The sequence below is a fragment of the Telopea speciosissima genome, chromosome 2 (genome assembly GCF_018873765.1).
Source record: "Telopea speciosissima isolate NSW1024214 ecotype Mountain lineage chromosome 2, Tspe_v1, whole genome shotgun sequence".
NCBI lineage: Eukaryota > Viridiplantae > Streptophyta > Magnoliopsida > Proteales > Proteaceae > Telopea > Telopea speciosissima.
In genome coordinates this window covers 14167974-14192809 of record NC_057917.1, presented here as the reverse complement: position 1 = coordinate 14192809, position 24836 = coordinate 14167974, and the positions used below count along the sequence as shown (strand labels likewise).

General features: G+C 42.5%; 1 protein-coding gene across 2 annotated transcripts in view; it reads left to right on the top strand.

Moving 5' to 3' along the window:
• Nucleotides 1–4650: 4650 nt before the first annotated feature.
• The window catches only part of LOC122653094 (ras-related protein RABF1-like), a 48760-nt gene continuing 28574 nt past the window's right edge, over nt 4651–24836 (top strand). For both annotated transcript variants that reach the window (XR_006331708.1, XM_043847022.1), the window contains exons 1-2: nt 4651–4926; nt 5304–5386. Coding sequence is in view for 1 of the 2 variants with exons in the window: in XM_043847022.1 (XP_043702957.1) it covers nt 4902–4926; nt 5304–5386 (108 nt within the window). In the remaining variant the exon portion in view is untranslated. The remainder of the gene's footprint in view (nt 4927–5303; nt 5387–24836) is intronic.

Sequence of the window (24836 nt, the reverse complement as noted above, 5' to 3'; positions counted from 1 at the left end):
AGAACATTTCCACCTCCTTAGTGGATAACTCTAGAACCTCATACATCTCTTAATATTTACAAATATTCTCAATAGCTTTATAGTTTCTAGAGGTTTCTCTACAAATATATAGACTTCTCACACGATGGTAGAAAGTTCTAGATCATGAACCTTGTTTAGCCCCATAGTTTAAGTCTACGGGCTCGTGTGGCAGACCCGTGGGCCTATGTTGGCGGGTTGTGACACTTGCCTTCAAGTAGCTCTTCTACATTAGTACCATTGCCACTCAAAAGGTTGGCAGTGAATCATCCATTTACATATGGATGATGGTGGATATACTTTCATTTGTTGGGGACAAATGAAAAAAAAAAAAAAAAAAACTTGTAGAAGAGAAGGACACAAACCCCTATTGTAAAGCTTAGATCAAAACTAGTGTGAACTGGTATGAAGACACAACCTCTATCGATTGAGAATGCCCTTCTTGCTCCTTTTTCTACTAGCATATTAATAATAGGGCAAGGTTTTTTGACAAGGAGAATTTCCTCCATCGGATGATGCATCAAATAGGAGGGTTTTGGTCATTTAAACCGGGCATTTATGCCCATATGACGTCCATGAAGCTGGCCGTGGACTTGCACAATCGTACATAATCGCCTCCTGATAATAAAAAAAAAAAGTAGCACATTAACATCTTTGATTTAAGAGCAAAATGGATAGAATGAAATATGAAAGATGGAGACCTTGGACCAGTCATACTGACCTGGATCTAGGTCAAATAGGCATCACCAATGGGAAAGATGTTGAACTCATCCAGGACAGACTAGCCTGGATATAGATTCCTTGGCAAGTGTTTTATCTTTGACATATTTGATGCACCGTATCTAATGGCAAATGATGTTCTTATTGTGTACATAATGCCAGTGTAGCCTTAATTATATCTTATTACCTCCCCATTTGCTAATTCCACTTTCCAAAATGAGTATAGAGTATTCTGGTTGCAGAAGTCCGGGGTGTTTTATTTAATTGAATGTGATAGAAATACATGATTTTCCATTCTATGGTTAATTTGCATCTAAGGAAAATGAATATTCCCTTCCTTGTTAGTTGTAGGGGGCCCAAGGTTTTTGATTCCCTATCCAAAGTTAATTTATTCATTACCATTTCCATTCTATTTGTACTAATTTGAATCCTCTAGAGCCCTCTTTTATTGAAAGTCTCTTTGATCCAGTTGTGTTAGAGGATGACAATGTTTTTCTCACAAATATTTCACATGAGGAAATTAGAGATGTTGTTTTTGGGATCGGGGCATTTAGGCCCCGGAACATGATGAAATTTTAGGAAATTTTTTAAAAAATGTTGGGATGTAGTGAAAGTGGATACTTTTTAGATTTGTGTATGCTTTTTTGTAATTATATATTTAGAGGGCGGGCCTCGATACAACGATAAGGTTGCTCCATTGCGATCTAGTGGTCGTGGGTTCAAGTCAAACAATAGCCTACCTGCAAAATGGGGGTAAGGTTGCGTACAGTATGACCTTCCCTCATACCCTGCAGTGGTGGGAGCCCCATGCACTGGATATGCCCCTTTTTTAGTTATATATCTCTTCCTTTTCGGTGTTAATCATACTATGATAACTTTCATTTCTAGAAGAGATAAGACTATGTGGATGAGTCTAGGACAATAAGTCTTCGTATTGAATGTTATCAAATAAGTGCAAAACTATTCCTAACAGGTTGCGACCCTTTTTACACAGCTTTTTTTTTTTCTTCTTTAGTTTAGGATAATAAGTCTTTGTACTAAATGTTATAAAATAATTGCTAACAGGTTGCGACCCTTTTTATACTGTCCTTTTTCCCCCTATCCTTGTCAGGCTGCATTTATCAATGATAAACAAATATTTGACAATATTGTAATTTCCCATGAAATGTTTAACTTTCTGAAAAAAATAATAAGGGAAAGAGGGGATGGGCTACTTTCAAGTTTGATATGTCTAAAACATTTGATAGAGTGAATGGATTATATGAGGGCCATTTTTGAGTTTTTAGGTTTTAATCAGACCTGGTGTGACATGATTAGTTATATTTTTCTCGAGTTTCTTATTTTATAAAGTTAAAAGAGAGTTCCTCTAATTTCTTTGAGCCATCTAGGGGTATCCCACAAGGATGTCCGCTTAGCCAATATCTTTTTACTGTTGCAATTAAAGGATTGTCTCGAATCTTTAAGGTATATAGAGACTTGGATATGTTTAGGGGAATTAAAATTGTGAGGGATTTACCTGAAATTACATATTTGTTTTTTGTTGATGACATATTTCAATTTTGATGAGCCGTTAAAAATGTTATTTCTACTATTCATGCTATTTTGAATATATTTTAAATTATTTCTGATCAACAGATTAATTTCAAAGAAGAGTAGTGTGATGTAAAATTGTCGAATAAGGGGAAAGAATTAAGGATATGGTATCTTGTACCTAATGTGTTGGCCCTATGAGAATAACGATATATATTTAGGTATGCCGGTTTTAAGGAGTACGAATAAGTCTTAGGTCTGGAATGAGTTGATACAAAGGGTAGAGAAAAAGCAATCCAATTGGAAAATTCCTTTGCTCTCCAAAGTAGGAAGAAAACTACGTGTATAAAATCTGTATTGAGTTCGGTACCAACTTATTGAATGTCTTGGATTTTTATCTCTGATAAACTCTGCTTTAAGCTTTATTCTTTTGATGCTAAGTTTTGGAAAGGTGTAGAAGGGAAGAAGTTAGAATGGTGTCCGATTAGTTGAGCTAGAATATGTAAACCAAAGTCTATGGAAGGGTTGGGGTTTAGGCTTTTCTCAATTCATAATAAGGCGTTATTGTTAAAGTTGGCATGAGGAGTTTTAACTCTACCACATCAATTATTGGTTAAGATTTTGGGAGGGAAATATTTTAATGGAAAGTCCTTGCTACATCCTTTGGTTGAGTCTAAAAAATGATCAACTATTTGGAATTTGGATCGTAGGAAGAGAGGAGACATTACTCATACATTCATATGGAGTGATCCTTAGATACCCTAGATACCCTGTGGATAGTTATAGAGTTGCCAACTATTCCTGTTAATCATCTTTTATCTAAAGTTATTGAGCTGATTCTTAATGGTGGTTAGAATGCTAGTTTAGTTCATGCTTTATTTCCATCTACTAGTGCCAATGCTATTCTTCAAATCCCATAGAGTGTTTCGCCTTTTGCTGATTTTTGGTTTTTCCCTATCACTAAATCTGGGAAAATCCCTACCAAAATAACTAGTAAGTGTTAATTCTTTGTTGTAACCAGGTTTATAATGATGTTTCTATAAAAAAAGCATGGAGTTTTATATGGTATTAAACCATCAAAAAATTTTGTGCTTTTCTATGGAAAGTGTAGTAGATGCCCTATGCGTTAAACGTAAATTATAAAATTTAATAGACATTGACTCCCTTTGTTGTTTTTGTAAAAAGGAAATTGAGGCAGAATGACACCTATTTTTATCATGTGATTTCACGAAAAGGATTCTGATAGTCGAGCATCTAGGATGGATATCTGATCACTAAGTCGGGCATCTAAGATTTTCATTCCTTGAAGATATGTGTCTCCTTTATTCAAAATCCATCCATACATAAGTCTCCTAAATCCTTCTGTTTAGTGCTTGCTATTTCATTCTATTTCGTTTGGATGACTTGTAATTCTGTGTTATTTAGCATAGAAGTTTTAATCCTATTACTCTTGTATCGAAAGATGGGTTATTGATCTCAACCTATTATGTTCAACAGGGCTATGACAATCCTATTTTTCTCATTGACTTCCGAAGGTTTGTCTCAAAGGGTTTCATGCGTAATTCTTTGTAAAGGCAACTTTGATTCGAAACCTAGCCTTGTTGGGTGTGCTTTTATTTTGGTGTCTAATGCTAAAATTTTGTGGACAAATGTAAATAATGTAGGGAACCATAAAGAATCATAATTATAGGGAGCAAAAACCTAGGGGTGCTGGATTTACTAATGCAAGGAAAGACTAAAGGGTGGCCTTGGCAAAATTACAATTTATTTTAGGGAGAGGGTTCTTTGGGCAAACAAGGCAATCTACACCTCCTTGCAATATTTTTTCAAATCATTGTTTCTCTTTCTTAAAAACAATTAGTAAAATGATTTATGAGAAAATGTTCTCTGCACCGAGGCGCAAATTGTGTCTAGACACATGGATTGTGGGTAAAATGACCACCCCATCCCTTGAATAGCTGAAATGACCACCCTGCCCTACCCCAAGTGTTTGGGCGCAGCTTGCGCCCCTATACGTTGCGGTGCAAAGAACTTTTTTTTTTTGGGTAAGAAAATGGCACCATGATTTATGTGAGCAGGGTCAGAGAGCCTCCTCCCTTTATTTTTTGATAATTTGTAACTCATGAAAAATTTTCACTCAGTATGTATTATGAAGAAGGATAGACATGTAACATCTGACATGGTCAAGGATGAAGTAGAATGTTTTTTGCTTAATTTTTTTTCAGTTTTCATAAAAATATAAAAAAGACAACGTAAATTGTATTTTATTTAATTATTTTTTTCTGATTAATTAATTTTTCTTTCAGACAACCGGAGAAGGTAAGAAGATGGTAATTTGGGGCGGACTGTAGGTAGGCTGTGTAGCTTCTCTTGCGTGCGCCCGTGCGGTGTGGGAATCTTTAATTGGCAGCTCAGGGAGAGGAGACGTGGCGGTAGGGAGAAGTAGACGCAGACGCAGAAGCTTGCAAAAAGGAGTAAGAGGACCCCTCCACCACCACCACCATCATCTCATCATCCAATATATTTTCACTCGCAGACCTGACAAAGACCCAACAACAAACACGTTCACCAACTCGTGAACACCACCTTCCTTTCCTCGAGCCCTAGAATTATCAAGACGGTCTCGCTGCGCCATGGGTTGCTCTTCCTCTCTTCCAGGTTCAATATTTTTGTTTTTTTTGTTTTTATCCTTCGTTTTCTGCTTTCTACCAATATCGTAATTCATACATGGTTTCTTGTGTCGACTTACGAGATGCCATGAGCGTTTCGCCCTTTTTTGGTGGCGGGGATTGGGGGGGGGGGGGGAGACAAATTCCGGCAATCCGTGAACTGAATGATCAAATTGCGGTTGATATGTTTAACCGACGTTGCTATTGTTGTCCTCCCTCCTCCCTTCAATTTAAAGGAAATTGTTTGGATTCAGCAGCACTTGCTAAATTTCATTTGAAATTTTGTCTGGATGAGTTTATCTACTGCAACTACCTACAGTGTACTGGAAATTGTTGTCAACTATGTGTACATGTTCGTTTTTGTAGATAGGAGTACTGGGCAGCTGGCAGGTTTGAATAATGAGAACGCTGGGGCTGGAGCAAATGATTCTAAAAACTTACGGGTGAAGGTGCGGTAATTATTTTGTCGATCTTTTTATTTTCTTTCCCTTCATTTTGGTTAACAGATAATGATATTGATTACTTTGTTGCTCAGTTGATCCTTAGTTTGGAATGTATAACGGGAATATTAATTACTTTATTAGTTGAAAATGCGAGGGACTAAGTATTGGAAAATAAGGGGAGACATGGAAAGCACACTCGTATCCGTTGTTCCTTGGTTTATATTGTAACTAAGCAGTGGAAAAATGTGTTGTTACTGTGGCGCCTCTGAAGTTGAGGAACTCACAAGAGCTGGTGATGCGGTCAATCAATACAAGAAAATGAATTTCTAAACTATGGATACAAAACACAGTAACAACTTGATTTACCTTATGTTATTTTACAATCTTACTCAATTGAATTGATGTCCAATATGTGAATCTTTTCAACTCAAACTGAAACATGTTTGTCTGGGTATCCTAGAGAATAGTATGGAGTGCTTTTGATGGATGTGAGAGATTGTTGGATGGCTGGATGAGGTTTCAAACTGCAGGAGGAAGTTGATCTAATCATGGCATGTAAAGAAAGATGTTTCAGGGATCTGGTTGAGTTAGAGATTTTGGCTGATCCTAATTGCAGACCTTTAGTGAAGATTGTATGTTCGGGAGTGTAAAGCTGAATCTACCACATGATGTCATGGTTAGTGGCAAGTCTTGGAGGTATTGAACCGTTGTATTGCAGTAGTGGATTGGCATAGGACAAGAAAGGAAATTGAAAAAAGTTTTTGTGCTGGCTTCTACCCGCTATATTTCCAGTTGGTTGAAGAGGTTGTAATGCAGTGGTAACCTCGAACCAGTGAATGCCGGTGGGTGATCAGCTTGGGACAGGATCGCAATTATAGGGACAAAACCAAATTTTATAGAAAAGCAGATAACTTGATTTAAATAATTCTGATCAGCTTGAAATTCTAGTCGAATGAACAATACAAACAGTAGATCGATATGATCTAAATTTGGCAGACAGAATTGAGGTAATGGGAGAATTCTTTGAGGCTATGATTCTTAAAACCCAAAAAACTAGAGAACTTGATCGCAGAAATTTTATGCCTCCTAAACAGGAACTGAAACTGATATGCAATTATGAAAAAAAAGTAAAAGAACAGATAAAAAAGATATGATCAAGAATCACCAATTGATCTGCAGGCTGGAATCACCATGGGTACCCCAATCTTTAAATCACCACTGAGGGTCTTGGAATCACAACCAAAACCATAACAGAGAGCTCTGGATCTCATAGAATCAAAAGGCAAAGCCAATTTTCATTAATCAAATTCGTGAGCAAGGCTGAAGCCCCTCAAGCCCCTCAAGCCCCTCACAACCTTATATAAAAGACTGTAAAACACACTCAAATTTAGCATAAAGCTCCTTCACCAATAGTTTGCTATAGAGGTAGTCTTAATTGACTAAAACTTTGTATAAAATAAAGGAAAGCAAGTTAAAACAAGGCTGGATTCAGAGAGACCTATTCCAACTTAACTAAAACACTTTAATAACATTTAAAATAAAAAAATAGACTCTAACTAGAAAAAAAAAACAAAAAAAAAACCGTTTTCTTACCTCCTACCCATATTTTAAACCCATTAAAGTGGCCCATTACAATGAAAACCCATTGGACCAAAGGCCCAACATATATGTAACACAACCTCTCCGACTAAACAATGTCTATGAGTTTTGAAGCAATGCCGATTTAGATCCACACCGTCATCCTTCAATCTGAAATTTGTCTTCTCTCAAACAATAAGAAGAAAATTAGCAATCTTCTGTGAACCTTCCATAGCTCTGATACCAAATACTGAAATGCTAACCCGAACCAGTGAATGCCAGTGGAACATCTGCTTGGAACAGTATCACAGGTATAGGGACAGAACCAGATTTGATAGAAAACCAGATAACTCGGTTTAAACAATTCTGATCAGCATGGGATTCCTGTCAAATGAACAATACAAGCAGTAGATCGATTCTGTAAAACATAGTTGTTAAAGGCATTGCCTAGATGTCCAGGCGCCCTTTGCTGGAAGTGTGCTTTGGTCACCTAGTTGATGCCTTGATTTTTCCCCTCCTCCAAATCCTAGGATCACTTAGACGGCGTGATAGTTGTTACAGCGTCTAGGCGGTCCAAGGCGTTGGAGGGGGTCCAGATGCAAGACGATACCAACAAGGTAACCAAGGCATTGCCTTGACAACTATGATCTGAATCTGAAAGATAGAATTGAGGAAATGAGAGAACCCTTCTGAGGCTTGAATTCTTAAAACCTGGAAAACTAGAGAATTCAATAGCAAAAATTTTATGCCTTCTAAACAGAAACTGAAACTGACATGCACTTGTGGGAAAGGAAAGAAATAAAAGAAAAGATAAGATTATAAATCACCACCTAATTTGTAGGGCTGGAATTCCTACCAGTACCCCAACCTTGGAATCACCACCAAAGGTCTTGGAATCACAACCAGGGGTCCTACTGAATCACCATAGCAAAGAGCTCTGAATCTCACAGGATCAAAAGGCAAAAGCCAATTTTCATTAATCATATTTGTGTTCAGGGCCGAAGCCCCATATAACCTAATAGAAAGACTAAAAAACAGATTCAAACTAACATAAAATTACCCTAGCCAATAGCTTGCTGTGGAGGTAGTCGTAGAAAACTCTGCATAAAATAAAGGAAAGCAGGTTAAAACAAAGCTGGACTCGTAGAGACCTGTTCCAACCTAACTAAAACACTTTAATAACAATTAAAATTAAAATAAAGAAATAATCTCTAACTAGACTAATAAATAAAGTAAATCCCGTATTCCTACTACCTATATTTTAGGTACATTGAAATGCTCTATTACAATAAAAGCCCATTGGACCAAAGGCCCAACATATATTTAAGCTAACCCAAGGCTTATTTCCACTAAAATAATCCACATCTGTGTTTTATCTGCATCAATTCTCCTTGGCTTAAAAAACACTCATCCATTAGTTTTGAAGCAACGCTGAATCATCCACATGGTCATCCTTCAATCTGAAATTTGGCTTCTTTTGAACAATAAGAAGAAAATTAGAAACCCTCGGTAGGCCTTCCATAGCTTTGATATCAAATAATGCAGTGGTAACCCCGAACCAGTGAATGGCAGTGGAAGATCAGCTTGCTACAGGATCACATGTATAGGGACGAAACCAGATTTGATGGAAATGTGACAACTCGATTTAAACAATTCTGATCAGCCTGAAATTCCAGTCAAATGAACAATATGGTAGTAGATCAAGTTTGTAAAATATGATCTGAATCTGATAGGCAGATTTGAGGTAATGAGAGAATCCTTGTGAGGCTAGGATTTTTAAAACCCAGAAAACTAGAGAATTTAATAGCAGAAATTATATGCCTTTTAAAATAGGAACTGAAAATATGCAATTGTGGGAAAGAAAGAGATAAATGAAAAGGTTTGATCAGGAATCACCACCAGTACCTCAACCTTGGAAGCACCACCAAGGGTTCCTGTAATCACCACCAGTGGTCCTTTTGATTCACCACAACAAAGAGCTCCCAATCTCGCAGAACCAAAAGGCAAAAGGCAATTTGTTGAATAATGTATACCAGAATAACATGGGGGGGTATTCTGGTCTTTTTGGGCTTTTTTTTATGTACTGCCGACTCTCTTAGTAGAGTCGGCTAGAGTAGGGATAATTCTGTCCTTTTATAATCTCTTTACTTATAATAAATAAAGGGCTTGATTGATCATTCAGACCATTCAAGCATTCAGTCAAGTTTGATATGCTAACATGGTATCAGAGCCAATTTTCTGATCTAGTTTACAGAACACTTCCCCCCCCCCCCCCCCATCGTCTCTCTTCTTTTTCTCCCTCCCTCTTCTTCTCGATCTCTTCTCTCTCTCCTTTTTTCCTTGGTTCTCACCATCCATATTAGGGCAGCACTAATGAGATGATCGAATGATTTAGTTGCTGCCCTTTATCCAACCTCTTCAACTAATGCTATAAACCAGGTTTCAAGTCGATAGCTGCTGCCCCTCTCATCTGCAATTTTCGGAGTTCTCCCATTCTTGAAGATCGAGCCTTTTTTTTTGTGTTGAAGGTTGATCTTTCCTTGTTGGAGATCCATTCTAGCAGCCTTGTACAGCGCCTATCACAGGTTTACACCATCCATTGAAGAGATCTCCCCTATATCGATCTCACTTTCAGGGTTTTTCAAAACCCCGACACTCATCGATTTTGGGGTTTCAGGCTTCAGCCTTTGCTGATTTTGGAGGGCACTTTTATTCCACTTAAAAGAGTACTCGACCCTGCTGGTAGCTCAGTCTATTGAAGCCATTTCAAAATTTTGAGGTTTCTCCTCCAAGGATCGATTTCTGCAAATATCGATCTTCCTTTTCTGGTTTTGGTTCTTGGCTGGCTGCATCGATACCTTGCTGGTTTTGCTGATCTGATTGTGTCAGTATGTCTGGTGCTGATCTTACTACTGCTACGTCCGGCATTGAAGGACCGCCAAGGAATGAATATCTCCCTTTCGCTGCTGCTATTAAACTCGATGGGTCAAATTATTTGATGCGGCCTCGATCTACCTATTTGACTGTTGTTGGTCGCGGCCTTACAGGACACCTCATTGGCACTGCTACAAAGCCATCTGACCCTGGTCCTCTTCAAGACCGATGGATTTCTAATGATGCTATGATGTCTTTTTTGCTGCATTCCATGCAATCAGACCTCTCCAGTGGATATTTATTATTGGACACTGCACATCAGATTTGGGCTGCTGCAAAGGAGACTTATAGACAGGTTGGGAATGATGCTCATGTGTATGAAATCAGGAAGAAGGTCCATGACACCACCCAAAAGGAACTCTCTATATCCCAATACTATGCTGCCCTCAAGAGTTTATGGCAACAGTTGAATCACTACTCTGATTTTCAGCCCTACAAATCTCATTGACAATGCTGCCTATCGAAAGCATGTTGATAAAATTCGGGTATATGATTTCTTGGCAGGTCTGAACATTGAGTATGATCCTATCCATGTGCAAGTTCTTAGTGGATTTCCTTTCCCTACACTGGAGCAGTCCTATGCTTTGGTACATACAGAGGAGACTCGTCGGGCTGCTATGCTGCATACTTCCACTGTAGATCGGTCTGCTCTACAAGCTGGTTCCAGCTCTACTCCCATAACGGATGGCTCTCCTCAGACAAATACTTTCTCCAAGGAACCCATTAAGGGTGAACACTACAACAAACCCTATCACACTAAGGCTACCTGCTGGAAGCTACATGGGAAACCTGCTGATTTTGAAGCCAAACGTGGTCGTGACAAAACTAAAAATAAGGCTAATCACACTGAAAGTGTAGCTACAACCCCTACTACTAAAAATGGTCTCTCCCAGGAAGAATTACAGGCTTTCAGGCGTATGTTATATAGGCTTTTGCTGCATCTAGTACATCACTTCCTGACACTTCTTCCACTCCATTAGGTTCCCAATTTGCCCATTCAGGTATTTCATTTGGTGGTCATTGTGCATCGGTTGTCTCCACTCCATGGATTATAGACTCCGGTGCCACTGATCATATGATAGGCTCTTTCAGTCTCTTTCACAAGTATTCTCCCACTTCTGGCAAGGACAAAGTCAGGGTGGCTGATGGCTCTCTCATATCTGTTTCTGGAAAGGGATCCATTAGTTGCTTACCTTCCATTACATTGTCTTCTGTTTTGCATATTCCTAAGTTTACTGCTAATCTTCTTTCCATTAGTAGTCTTACTAAAGATCTGAATTGCAAAGTAACCAACTCATTTTGTTTTTCAGGAAGTGGTAATGGAGAAAACGATCGGATGTGGTAAAATGCATGGTGGATTGTACCTGCTTGATGATGGTTGTTTTCCTCCAACTGCTTTACCTTCTCAATTATGTCTGACTTCCTCATTCTCCTCTGAATTACACCAATGACATTTTAGATTAGGTCACCCACCCTTAGGAACTTTATCCCATTTATTCCAACATTAGTTTTTTTTTTTTTTAACCCGAACATTACCTGGGACCCGGGCCAGCGCCTAGCATTTTATTAATAATCAAATGAAATAATAAAGAATACATGGGGGGGGGACATACCACCTTACCCCAACCCATAGAGTAAAGACACTCAAGACTTCTTCACAAAACCAAACCCTACAAAAAGTATCAACACTACGTGTTCTATTGCCTAAGGATGGGCAGCCCAGCCCTGTCCTCCCTAAGAATCCCCTTGAAAGCCTCCGAAGGGAGGGAACCATGATGGAACTTCGCAGACAAACTAGTATCACAAGCAAGATTTGCTAGCCAATCCGCCGCCCTGTTACTTTCACGGAAAGCAAAGGACAGCAAGGCCCTAGTAGAAGACATAAGATCCATGATCTCCTGGAGCCAGTACCAACCCTTCCACATCCTACACCTCTTTCTGTTCACCATTCTGATCGTAGCCTCAGAATCCGAGTTAACCACCAGGTCCCTCAGACCTAACTCCTGACAAAGAGCCAATCCATCCCTCAATGCTCTTAACTCCGCAATCGAGTTAGTGCAAATGCCATAATAGTTAGAGAAGGCAGCAATAGCCACACCATCGGGGTCCCTAATGAGTAATGACACCTCAACCCCCGCCATAACCTGAGTTGCCTCTACAGGCACCATCCACATTCAGCTTTACCGTAACAAAGGGGGGGCACCAATACATTGGTGTAGGCCGTGGTAGCTTAGGGGTTGGAGCTTGAAGCCCAAGGCACTGAAGAATCAAGATGTCCCTTGCCGACCCCCCATTGCCCACCTTGGTGGGGAGTGATGCCTCCTTAACCCAGGTCCTAACCTGCTCAACAATTGTTCCAGCGGTGCGCCGATGCTCCCCATGCCTTCTGTTGTTCCTCTCTTTCCAAAGCTCCTAAAAAATAAAGGAAGGTAGGATTCCTGTGATGTAGGCACTAAGACTTCTGCAACTCGCCGAACTGTGCCATTGCGTAAGTCTTCCTCTGATATCTTGAGTGGGAATGGAGTCAATGTAAAAAATACCAACGAAATGATCCCAAACCTTGGCAGTCGTGCCACTAGTCACCAGGCAGTGATCAGAGGTTTCCCTTCGAGGACTCCCACAACAATTGCATTTCAAGGCCAAAGGGATTCCTACCAGCATAAGGGAGTCGTTCGTGGGTATCTTCCCATTGAGAAGCTACCACGAGAAGAAAGCCACCTTTAAGGGAACCGATTGGTTCCATATCCACCTAGAGTAAGGGGTCACAGGAGAGACACTTCTCACCTCATTCCATGCAGACTTAGTTGTGAAGCCACCATTACTAGAAGGAGTCCATGCCAACACATCATTCCTTGCCGAGAGGGCAAAGCTTGCCAGTGTATCCTTGACAGCAGCCGAGTCAATGTGTGCCACAATGTCCTGACTCCACAGCCTATTCGCGTCCACAACATCCCTGACCCGCAGATCCACATCCACAAGAAGCCCATTGTTAACATGATCAATCAACGGGCCTTCACTTGTCCAATTGTCCAACCAGAAAGAGACATCCCCAGAGCCCAACAACCACCTTGACCTGTCTAATAGAAAAACCTTTATGGCCTAGAGTACTGCACCAAGACTTGGACCTAGCACCATGAGACTCTACTAGAGTAATGTGGAGATCTTTAAAGAATTTTGGCCCTGAAAAAATCACTCCACAGAGACCACTCAGAGAGCACCCTTCAAAGACCTTTAAGCCTGAGCGAGAGACCAACATCCTCCAGCCGCCTTATCCCCAGACCCCCTCCCTCCGGTGGCCTGCAAATTTTCCCCCAACACACCCAATGCTTGCGCTTCCCCCACTTAGAACTGCCCCACAGGAAATCAGCAAAGATCCCATAAAGCCTCTGGAGGACTGCCTTCGGAGGAACCAACGTTGCTAGAATGTGGATGGGAATGGAGGAGAGAACATGTCTCAGGAGCGTAACCCGTCCCCCAGAGGATAATAGTCTTCCCTTCCACCCCGCCACCTTACTCCTTATTTTCTCAACAATGCCGTCAAAGAAACAGATCTTCATCCTCCCAACATACAGAGGGGCTCCCAAATAGGTAATTGGAAGAGACTTCCTAGGGAACCTAGTAACCGCCCCAACCATCTGAGATCTCGCCAAGGAGGCCTTTTCTCCCATCACATAATAGCTTTTTTGCTTATTTACCAGGTGCCCTAAGAAAGCTTCATATCTACCAAGAAACCCCATAATTTGCCTAAGTGAGCTCTTCAATCCCTTGGTGAAGATAATGGTGTCATCAGCGAACAGGTTGTGCGAAATCCCAGGGTACCCCCTGCTCAGCACTTCCTCGGCCAAGATAAATAAAGTTGGAGACAAAGGATCCCCTTGCCTCACCCCCTGGATGACTTGAAAAAACCGGACCGACTACCACCCATCACAATTGAGAACCAACAGTTCTCCACCGTCTTTCGGACAAGAGCAATCCAGGCCTCACTAAATCCATAACTGGACAGAACAATCCATAAGAACTTCCACTCTAACCGATCATATGCTTTCGCCATATCGATCTTTAGAATCACATTCCCCCCTCTTGTCTTCCGGTTCAAGTCATGAGTAACCTCCTGCACAATGGAGATATTATCTTGGATGCTCCTGCCCTGCACAAAAGCTCCCTGTTCCTCCCCCACTAAAGATGCGAGTAACCCTGCCAACCTGGAAACAAAGATCTTGGCAATAATCTTGTAAGAGAGATTACAGAGGCTAATAAGGCGGAAATCAGCCATTACCTCAGGGTTTTCTTTCTTGGGAATTAGCACCAGGTTGGCCAAAGTGAAGCTTCTAGGAAGGTCCCCACCCTATAAAAAATCCACCATGGCAGCCCAAACATCAAGGCCTACCACCTCCCAACAGGTCGTGAAAAAATACCCCGAAAAGCCATCAGGGCCAGGCGCACTATCACATGATAAGGAGAAAACCGCCCCCTTCACCTCCTCCAAGGTGGGTACAAGAAGAAGGGCCGCATTCTCAGCCTCTATCACAACCGTGGGAATCAAAGCCAGCAAGCTCTCGTCAACTAAACACCCCTGAGAAGTAAAGATCCCCGCGAAATGGCGCACCGCCTCAGCCTGCACCCCTGCAGGGTCAGAAACCCACTCACCATCTTCCCCTCTAATTTTAGAGATAGCAGCCTGCCTTCGCCTGATGTTCACCATGGAATGGAAAAACTTTATGTTCCGATCCCCTTCCTTCAACCAAGTAACTCTGGACTTCTGTTTCCAGAAAATTTTCTCCTGAAGCAGAACCCCCTGCAGGTCATTCCTTGCCTCCGACAGCGCCACCCTCGCTTCATCACTGGCCCTCAAGTCAAAAGCCAACTCCGCCCTGGATACTGAGTCCTCCGCATCTCTAACTTTCTGATGCACATTGCCAAAGACCTCCCTGTTCCACCTACGAAGCTCGCCACGGAGCCTTTTAAGCTTCAAGAATAAAACCATAAGGGGGGACCCACCCATTGATGCAGTCCATTGGCCTTGATGAAGTCGAGAAAACCTGGATGCAATAACCACATCTGCTGGAATTTAAAAGCTGAAAACCCCCCAGTGTCAGAGGAAGAGAAGGAGAGCCAAAGTGGAGCGTGGTCAGAACAAGTACGGTTAAGGTAGGACACCTCACACCGGGGGAAAGCCTCAATCCACGCTGGGTTAAACAAGAACCGGTCCAATCTGGCCATGACTCTAGCAACACCTGACCGATTATTTGTCCAGGTAAAGATATTACCTACATACCTTGCATTAATAAGGCCCGCATCACTGACAAACCTCCCAAACTCATCCAAGGACATCGAGCAAGCGGGGCCACCACCAATCTTTTCCAACAGGGACACCACAGCATTGAAGTCCCTACCCACAGCCCAAGGGAAAGGGGTAGTCCTGGAAAACAAATCAAGCCTTTCCCAAATCTCCCTCCTATCTGCTACCGAGCAAAGACCATGAACGAAGGTGACAACAAAAGTTCCTGCACTGGTATTCATACACTGCAGCGTGATGAACTGCCGATGTTCTTCCAACACCGAAACCCGAAGCAATGCATGCCAGAAAACCCATATCCTCTTCGCAACATGCATCTCCTCCAGCCCCACTCGCCTCCTAACCAAACGTGCCTTCGACGAGTGCGCCTTGGATTCAGCAACCCCCACAATGTCAATCTTATGCAGATTTATCAAGGTTTTCAACCGCCTAGTGCTAGACTTATTCCCAATACCCTGAGAGTTCCAAAACAAGCAACTCATTTAGAACCGGTCAGGGTGGTTTCCAACGATCTCATTGATCTCGTAACTGGACGCGGTGGCCTCTCCTCTGCAGGCCTCCCCTTCTTAACCTTCTTTAATTTCTTCTTGTTGTAGACATGATTGGCACTAAGAAAAAGAAGATGAGAGGACTGCCCCCTTCCAACTCGCCGGCCAGCAGGTGCTGGGCCGCTAGTTTCCTCACTAAGCCTGTCCATCGTTTTACAAATACGACTTCCTAAAAGAGCATTAAACTCCTTGAAGCTTTCTAGCACAGCCGCACGACTCAACCCAGGCGAGCCACTCCACCCTGCGACCACAGAGTCATCCCTCGCCCTTCTGAGCCCAACCTCACCCTCAAAGTAGTGTACCGAGGCCTCACCCATAGACTTCGAACGAACCAGAACCTTGTCGCCACCTGTCGCAGGGAAAGTATCCTTAGTCACAGAGCAAACCTGTTTACCAGGTCCAAATGGCGCTGCCTCCCTACCCACCGCAAGCTCCTCCTGCTTTGCATAACAGGCCGCAACCTTTTCAGCCGGAAAATCACCTTCCTCCTCAACCGTAGCATCAGGCCCCCCTACAACAAGCTTGTGAGCCATGTCGATACCCTTTACACCACCCTTGGGCTGGACCCCCGCTTGCGCTGCACCAGGAGCACCATCGCTAGGCTCAACCCTCTCCGCCAGCACCTCTCGAACAACCAGCGCTTGCTGCCCCGCAGGCCTCCAGCGGCCTCTTCTCCTTGCGGCACTACGCTAGGAACCAGCTGGCCTCTGAACCGCTGTTACACCGGAGTCGAACCAGCAACATGAGAAGACCCCTCACCTGTTGGAATGAACACCCCCTCGCCGGTTTTGTTCCCAACCGCAATCCCCATTCCTGCGACAGCAGGGCACCGAGGGAGAGGAACCCCACTGGGCTTAGCAGTAGCCGTCGGCATTACGAGTACCTTGTCCTTCTGTGATTTCTTGCATACCTCACTGGCATGGCCAATCTTTGAGCAAGTCCCACAGTAAGAAGGGAGACGTTCGTAGTAGACCTTCTGATGAAACCCCTCCGAACCACACCCAATCCACACTTTCGACGGTAGGTCAACCCGTAGATCCACCTCCACATAGAACTCGCCTCCATTGTACGAGTGTAATTGGCCGTCGCTGCATCCACCTTTAAGGGTCTACCAATCGCACCAGCAATGGACAAAATGGTGTGGCAGAGAGGAAAAATGGCCATCTCTTGGAGGTGGCTAGAGCCCTCATGTTTGCTCGGCATGTTCCCTCCTACTATTGGGGGGATGCTGTCCTCACTGCAACCTATTTGATAGGATGCCTACTCGGGTCCTTGACTCCCGTTCCCCAACTGAGCTCTTACATGGCTCCTCCTCCTTTATCGTTCCCCCTAAGGGTGTTTGGCTGTGTTTGTTATGCTATGGATACTAGATCCCCTGGTAAACTTGAGCCTTGTGGCCTCCGTTGCATTTTCTTAGGTTATTCTGCCACCTAAAAGGGGTACAAGTGTTATTATCCTCCTACCAGACATACTATGGTGAGTATGGATATCGTTTTTCATGAACATCTTTCGTATTATTCATCCCCACCTCTTCAGGGGGAGAGTTTAGTGAAGATGTGTTGATGATAGAACCCCCACAGTATGTGCATGATGAGTCTGTTCCTGTTTCTCCCTCTACCTCAGGGAGAGGGGTTCCTATACAGGGGGAGACTACAGATAATGGTTGCAATGAAATTCCAATTCAGGGGGAGCTTACTCCAGTTCAGAAAACCATTAGTGACTTTTAGAGAAGGATTGATGATTCTATTATGAAGGTCTATACAAAGAACCGTACCAGACATAAGCAACTTCAATCCACTACAACACCAGCACCCATCCAGTTGCCAAACCTAGATCTAACACGTACTTCTCCATCTGGTAAGATTTCTTCTCTTGAGTTACCTATTGCTACTTAGAAAAGTATTAGGACTTGTACTCAACACCCTATATCCCATGTTGTCTCTTATGATTCCCTTTCTCTGTCTTTTCGTGCATTTGTTTCTTCTCTTTCTTCTGTTCGTATTCCTTAGAATTGACAGGAAGCTTTATCAGAGGGAAAGTGGAAGGCAGAAATGATGGAAGAAATGAAAGCCTTAAAGAAAAATGATACATGGGAGCTTGTGGTTCTTCCACCAGGGAAGGTGGATGGTACTGTGGATAGATATACGGCACGACTCGTGGCAAAGGTGTTCACTCAGACATATGAGATTGATTATCAGGAGACATTTGCACCTGTTGTAAAGTCGAACACTGTCCGAGTTTTGTTATCTTTTGCTGTCAATCTTGGATGGGATTTACAACAGCTGGATGTGAAGAATGCGTTTCTCAATGGAGAGCTTGATGAGGAGGTATGTATGGATATTCCACCAGGGTTCTCTTGTGATAAAACCCAAGGCAAAGTGTGTAAATTGAAGCGTGCACTTTATGGGCTGGAGCAGTCACCTCGAGCGTGGTTTGGCAGGTTTCACAAGACTATGATTTTTGTAGGCTATAAACAGAGTAATGCTGATCACACTCTATTTATAAAAAAGGTCGGTGAAATCGTGAAAAAATCATTGTTCTTATAGTCTATATTGATGATATTATGGTAATCGGAAATGATGGTGATGAGATCAGTCGTCTGAAGAGTTTTCTTGGACAGGAGTTTGAAATTAAGGATCTGGGAAAATTAAGGTACTTCCTTGGAATTGAAGTTGCTAGGTCTTCTAAGGGCATCTTTCTCTCCCAAAGGAAGAATATCCTAGATTTGTTGACAGAACTGGTTTGTTAGGATGTCACCCTTCAAATACTCCTATGGATGTTAATATCCGTCTTAAAGAAAAGGAGGGTGAACTGTTGATACAGGCCGGTACCAAAGGTTGGGAGGGAAGTTGATTCATCTCTCACATACTCGTCTGGACATTGCTATAACAGTGAGCACTGTGAGTCAGTTCATGCATGATCCCTACTCTTTCCATATGGAGGCTGTTCTTCATATTCTTTACTACTTGAAGTCAGGTCTAGGAAAAGGCATTCTTCTGTCCCCTCATGAGCACCTATGGATAGAGGCCTATACTGATGCTGAATGGGCTGGTTCTCCTGACCGCAAGTCTATCTCTGGGTACTGTACTTTTGTAGGTGGGAATCTTGTCACTTGGCGCAGTAAGCAGTAGAGTGTGGTAGCTCGTTCTAGTGTTGAAGCAGAATTTCCTGCTATGGTAGAAGGTATTTGTGAGTTACTATGGCTCAAGGGTTTATTACATGACCTTGGTGTTCCTGTTCGTCTCCCTATGATGTTGTATTGTGACAACAAGGCTGCCATCAACATTGCACATAATCCAATACATCATGATTGTACCAAGCATGTTGAGGTGGATAGGCATTTTATCAAGGAGAAGTTGGTAGAAGGACTGCTTTGTGTTCGCTTTGTGAAATCTGCTGATCAACTAGCTGATATTTTCACCAAGGGAGTGTTTGGAAAGTTTTTTCATCATGCTTTAGTCAAGTTGGGCATGTTTGACATTTATGCTCCAACTTGAGGGGGAGTGTTGAATAATGTAAACTCGAATACCGTGGGGGTATTCTGGTCATTTTGGGCTTCTTTTTATGTACTGCCGACTCTCTTAGTAGAGTCGGCTAGAGTAGGGACAATTCTGTCCTTTTGTAATCTCTTTAATTATTATAAATAAAGGGCTTGACTAATCATTTAAGCATTCAGTCAATTTTGTTCTGCTAACACAATTTTTAGCAATCAAATTTGTGTGCAGGGCTGAAGCCTCTTACAAGCTTATATAAAAGCTTGTAAATCAAGTAGCAGAAAATAGAGAAGGAAGAAGAGGAGAAAATAAGGAGAAGAGATGAGAGTTTGAGAGCCAAGAGCAGCTCTCTCAATGAATGAGAGAGGGCTGCAATATCTTTACTAATAGGGTTAGAGATTTACAAGGGTAAAAAGGGGAAAACAAAAAGCATAAAGCAAATATAGAGATAGGAGAGAGAATATCTCTCGGTATTAGCGCCAGAATGCTGATGCTAATCCCGAGAGGGATATTCCTCTCTCTTAACACTCCCCATCAAGCTGGAGCATATATATCAATCATGCCCAGCTTGTTACATATATAATCAACCCTCCCACTTCCTAAAGACTTAGTAAAAAGATCTGCAAGTTGCTCTCCTGTCTTGATATGCTGCGTAGAGATTACTCCTTGTTGAAGTTTTTCTCGAACAAAGTGACAATCTACCTCAATATGTTTGGTTCTTTCATGGAACACTGGGTTGGAAGCAATGTGTATTGCTGCTTGGTTATCACACCATAGTTGCATTGGTGAAGAATCCTCAAACCCAAGCTCCATCAATAACATTTTCAACCAAACAAGTTCAGAGGTTGCATGTGCCATGGCTCGATATTCGGACTCCGCACTTGATCGAGCCACTACACTTTGTTTCTTACTCTTCCAGGAGATAAGATTACCTCCCACAAACACACAGTAACCTGTAGTTGATCTCCTATCAATAGGTGACCCAGCCCAATCTGCATCTGAAAAACCTTCTACTCTCCCATGTCCATGATTAGCATAGACTAATCCTCGTCCTGGAGCCTTCTTAAGATATCTCAAAATTCTGATAACAGCATCCCAATGAGAAGTGCGAGGAGATGACAAGAACTGACTTACAACACTCACCGGAAAGGCAATGTCGGGTCTGGTGAAAGTCAAATAGTTGAGCTTTCCAACAAGTCTTCTATACTTCTCTGGGTCTACAAGGACATCTCCCTCATTAGCAACAAGTTTGCCATTAGGATCCATCGGGTTATCAAGAGGTCTACACCCTAACATCCCAGTCTCTGTAAGTAGATCAAGAGTGTACTTCCGCTGCGAGAGAGATATACCTTTCCTTGACTGAGCCACTTCAACACCCAAAAAATAATTTAATTTTCCCAAATCCTTAGTTTGAAACCTCTGTTGTAAGTGAGACTTCAAACTCTTAATGCCTTCAAAGTCATCTCCAGTAATGACAATATCATCCACATACAGAACAAGGAAAATTCTGCCTGTGGTGGTCCGACGATAAAAAAGGGAATGGTCACTGTTACATCGAGATAGACCAAACTCAAGAACTACTTTTGTGAACCGACCAAACCATGCCCTGGGAGACTGTTTTAGGCCGTACAAGGACTTCTTCAACTTACAAACCATGCCACACTCCCCTTGAGCAACAAACCCGGGAGGTTGCTCCATATAAACCTCCTCTTGGAGATCTCCATGAAGGAACGCATTCTTGACATCAAGCTGGTGTAAAGGCCACCTATGAGTGGCCGCAAGAGAGATCAAAACCCGAACAGAAGTGTGCTTAGCAACAGGAGAAAATGTGTCAGAATAATCCACCCCATAAATCTGAGCATAGCCTTTAGCCACCAGGCGGGCTTTAAGGCGAGCAAGAGAGCCATCTGCATTAACCTTAACGACATACACCCATCGACAACCTATAGCAGACTTCCCAGGAGGCAATGGAACAAGATCTCAAGTGTGGTTATGCTCCAAAGCCTGCAATTCCTCCTCCATAGCTTTCCTCCAGCCAGAACTAGACAATGCCTTTGCAGTGGTCTTTGGAACAGGATGAGATGCAACAGTAGATAAACAAGTGCTAAAAGGAGACAAACCAGAATAGGAAACATGAGCAGAAAGAGGATGGCGAACACAGCGACGCTTACCTTTGCGCTGAGCAATGGGAAGGTCCAAATCGGAAAGTGGAGGAACCAGTGTAGGACCTCCAGATGGTAAAGACGTGGCAGCAGGGAGAGGAACAAGAGGGGCAGCGGCTTCTTCTCTTGAACGATGGCCATAAACTTTGTGAATTTCAGGCCGAGCTTATGTAGGGACAGTAGCAGGTGGAGGAGGTACCGGCATAGGAGTATGAATAATATAAATGGGAATATCCTCATCCAAATCAGATGAAGTAACTGGTGTGGTGGAATACGGCTGAGACTCAAAGAAAGAGACATCAGCAGTAATAAAATATTTCCGAAGAGTTGGAGAATAACACCGATACCCCTTCTGAAGACGGGAGTAGCCAACAAAAATGCACTTAAGAGATTTAGGGTCCAGCTTGGACAACCCAGGGGTGTGATCCCGAATAAAACAAACACACCCAAAGACCCGTGGAGGCAAAGGAAACAAAGAGTCAGAAGGAAAGAGCAAGGAATGAGGAATGCCCCCTTTCAACAAAGAAGAGGGCATTCGATTGATGAGAAAACATGCAGTCAAAAGAGCATCCGCCCAAAAGGGTTTGGTCACCTTCATTTCAAAGAGAAGGGACCGATTAACCTCCATTAAATGGCGATTCTTCCGTTCTGCCACACCATTTTGTTGCGGTGTGTCAGGACAAGAAGACTGATGAATAATGCCATGAGTGGTCATGAAAACATTAAAGGGAGCAGAAAAATATTCGCGGGCATTGTCACTACGCAAAATCTTAATATAATAACCAAACTGATTTCTTATTTCAGCAGCAAAAGTGGAAAAGATAGAAAACAATTCAGATCGACTTCTCATTAAATATAACCAGGTAACACGAGAATAGTCATCAACAAAAGTAACAAAATACTTAAATCCAAGAGTGGATGTTACAGGATAAGGACCCCATACATCAGAATGAACCAAAGAGAAAGGGGCAGTGGCCCGTGGATTGACTCTAGGAGGATAGCTCACATGGTGGAGCTTTCCAAACTGACAAGATTCACAATCTAAAACTGAAAGAGAACGAAAACTAGGATAAAGTTTCTGCAAACTCTGTAAAGAAGGATGTCCCAGCCGACAATGTATCTGGTGAGGGGATGAAGTACTCGAACAAGCAACTGAAGCCGTGTCCTCAAGAAGATGTAGCTCCTCTGATACCCTGCCTCTACCAATCGTCTTCTTCGTCTGGAGATCCTGAAAGACACAACCATCAGGGAAAAAGGTTACAGAACAATTATAAGCCTTAGTTAGTTGGCTAACAGACAAAAGGTTAAATGGGAACTGAGGCAAATATAGAACTGAAAATAAAGAAATGGTAGGAGTGGGTTGAACAGTACCGGTACCCTTAACTGTAGCAAAGGAACCATCAGCAAGGGTAACAGTAGAAGAGGAGTTATGTAAAGAGGAAAAGATACCTGACATCCCAGACATATGATCAGACGCCCCAGAATCAATAATCTAGGGCCTAGAGGTGGAGAAGCACGCAGTGGCATTACCTGTCTGGACAAAAGTTGCAGTGGAGGAAGCCTCCTGAGAGGCCTTTCCCTGGCTGTACCGAGCATACTCCTCCTCTGTCATGGTCAAAGAGACCCGGCGCTCCTCCGTAGGTACAAACGAGGCAGCGGGGTCAACACTAGCAGTGTTGGCTGTCCTGGGCTGAGATGGTTTGCCATGTAACTTCCAACAAAACCGCTGGATATGCCCAGGTCTACCACAGTGGTGACACACCATTCTTGTAGAGCCACTCTTCTCAGATTTATCGGGCAAGCCTGGAGAATGAGCAGAAGAAGAAACAACAGAGGTGGGCTTAGGAGGACCACGTCCCCCTGCACGGCTACTGCTCATAAGGGCAGTACTATCAATAGTACTCGAGTCTCGGGTAGTGTCTCGTGACACACGAAGAACCCTAGAAAATGTGTCTGCAAGAGATGGAACCTTGTCACCACCAAGGATTTGAGAGCGAACTGAATCAAATTCGGGTCCCAAGCTACCCAAAAAGCTCATAACAGCTAACTGTTCCTGCTGGTTCTGCATGTGTCACATCAGAAGTAATGGGCAGCAGTGCATTCAACTCCTCATACATACGCTTGAAATCAGCAAAGTGTTGGGTAAGTGGATTACCCTTCCTATCAACCCGATAAAATTCCTGAGATAACTCATAAATCCTCGAAAGGTTGTTGTGTCCAGAATACAACACAGCCAAGTAGTCCCACATTTCCTTGACGGTGTTGATATGGGTGACTAAATCAACAACATGGCTGTCCATGGAATTCAGCATTTGTCCCAAAATTCGAGCATCAGTAATTTCCCATGAAGAGTCATCTGTACCCGCATGCTTCACCCCGGTCAAGTGATTTTTGTCCCCCCTTCCAGTCAAAACTAAGGACACAATCTTCTGCCACTGTTGGAAGTTGTGACTCCCTTCCAACCTCTTAGATGTAAGATATGTGGATGAGGAGGATACAACCTCAGTCATTAATTTAGGAGTGGCATCTTTTGAGGTTTCTCCCATTCCGATCAATATAAAGAGAAACCAGAAATATCACTTAACAAAGGCCAAAAACAGTAGCAAAGTAGGTCAAAGCACTCTAATAAAGGCCAATATGCTGCAACCAATAAACCACCAAAAACAGATCCAAACAGTAGAAAAATAATCTCCAAAAAATAGTCCAAGATGCTTCAACCCATAACACCACAAGACAGATCCAAATAGCAGAATAATACTCTCAATCAAATAGACAGATTTTCATAAACATAAAGCTCAATCAGCCCAACCGAGAACCAGGCAGCCATAGGAATGAATCTAAGAATATTCTTCCTTTAATATTGAATGCAAACCACTCTCAAAGTGTAAAAGAGCAGCAAAAATTGAGGCCCACAAGCACCAACAGAAACAGAGCATAGAATCGAGTACTATGCTTCAGAAATCAGCTAAAAAGGAAAAGAGAACATCAAACCTGAACAAGATGTCATCAATCCATCATAAAAACAGTCCTTAACCACACTAAAAATGGGGTGAAAGCACCCCCTGCTTCAGAAACTGAGTCGAGAGTCCAAAAGAAGTCGATTACAGCTGCACCTTCTTATTTCGTGGGGATGAAGGAAGCTATGGAGAACCAGGTGAAGAAGCTTAAGCTTGTATCCAGTAATCGAACAGCTCTGATACCATGTAAATCAAGTAGCAGAAAATAGAGAAAGAAGAAGAGGAGAAAATGAGGAGAAGAGATGAGAGTTTGAGAGCCAAGAGCAGCTCTCTCAATGAATGAGAGAGGGCTGCAATATCTTTACTAATAGGGTTAGAGATTTACAAGGGTAAAAAGGGGAAAACAAAAAGCATAAAGCAAATATAGAGATAGGAGAGAGAATATCTCTTGGTATTAGCGCCAGAATGCTGACGCTAATCCCGAGAG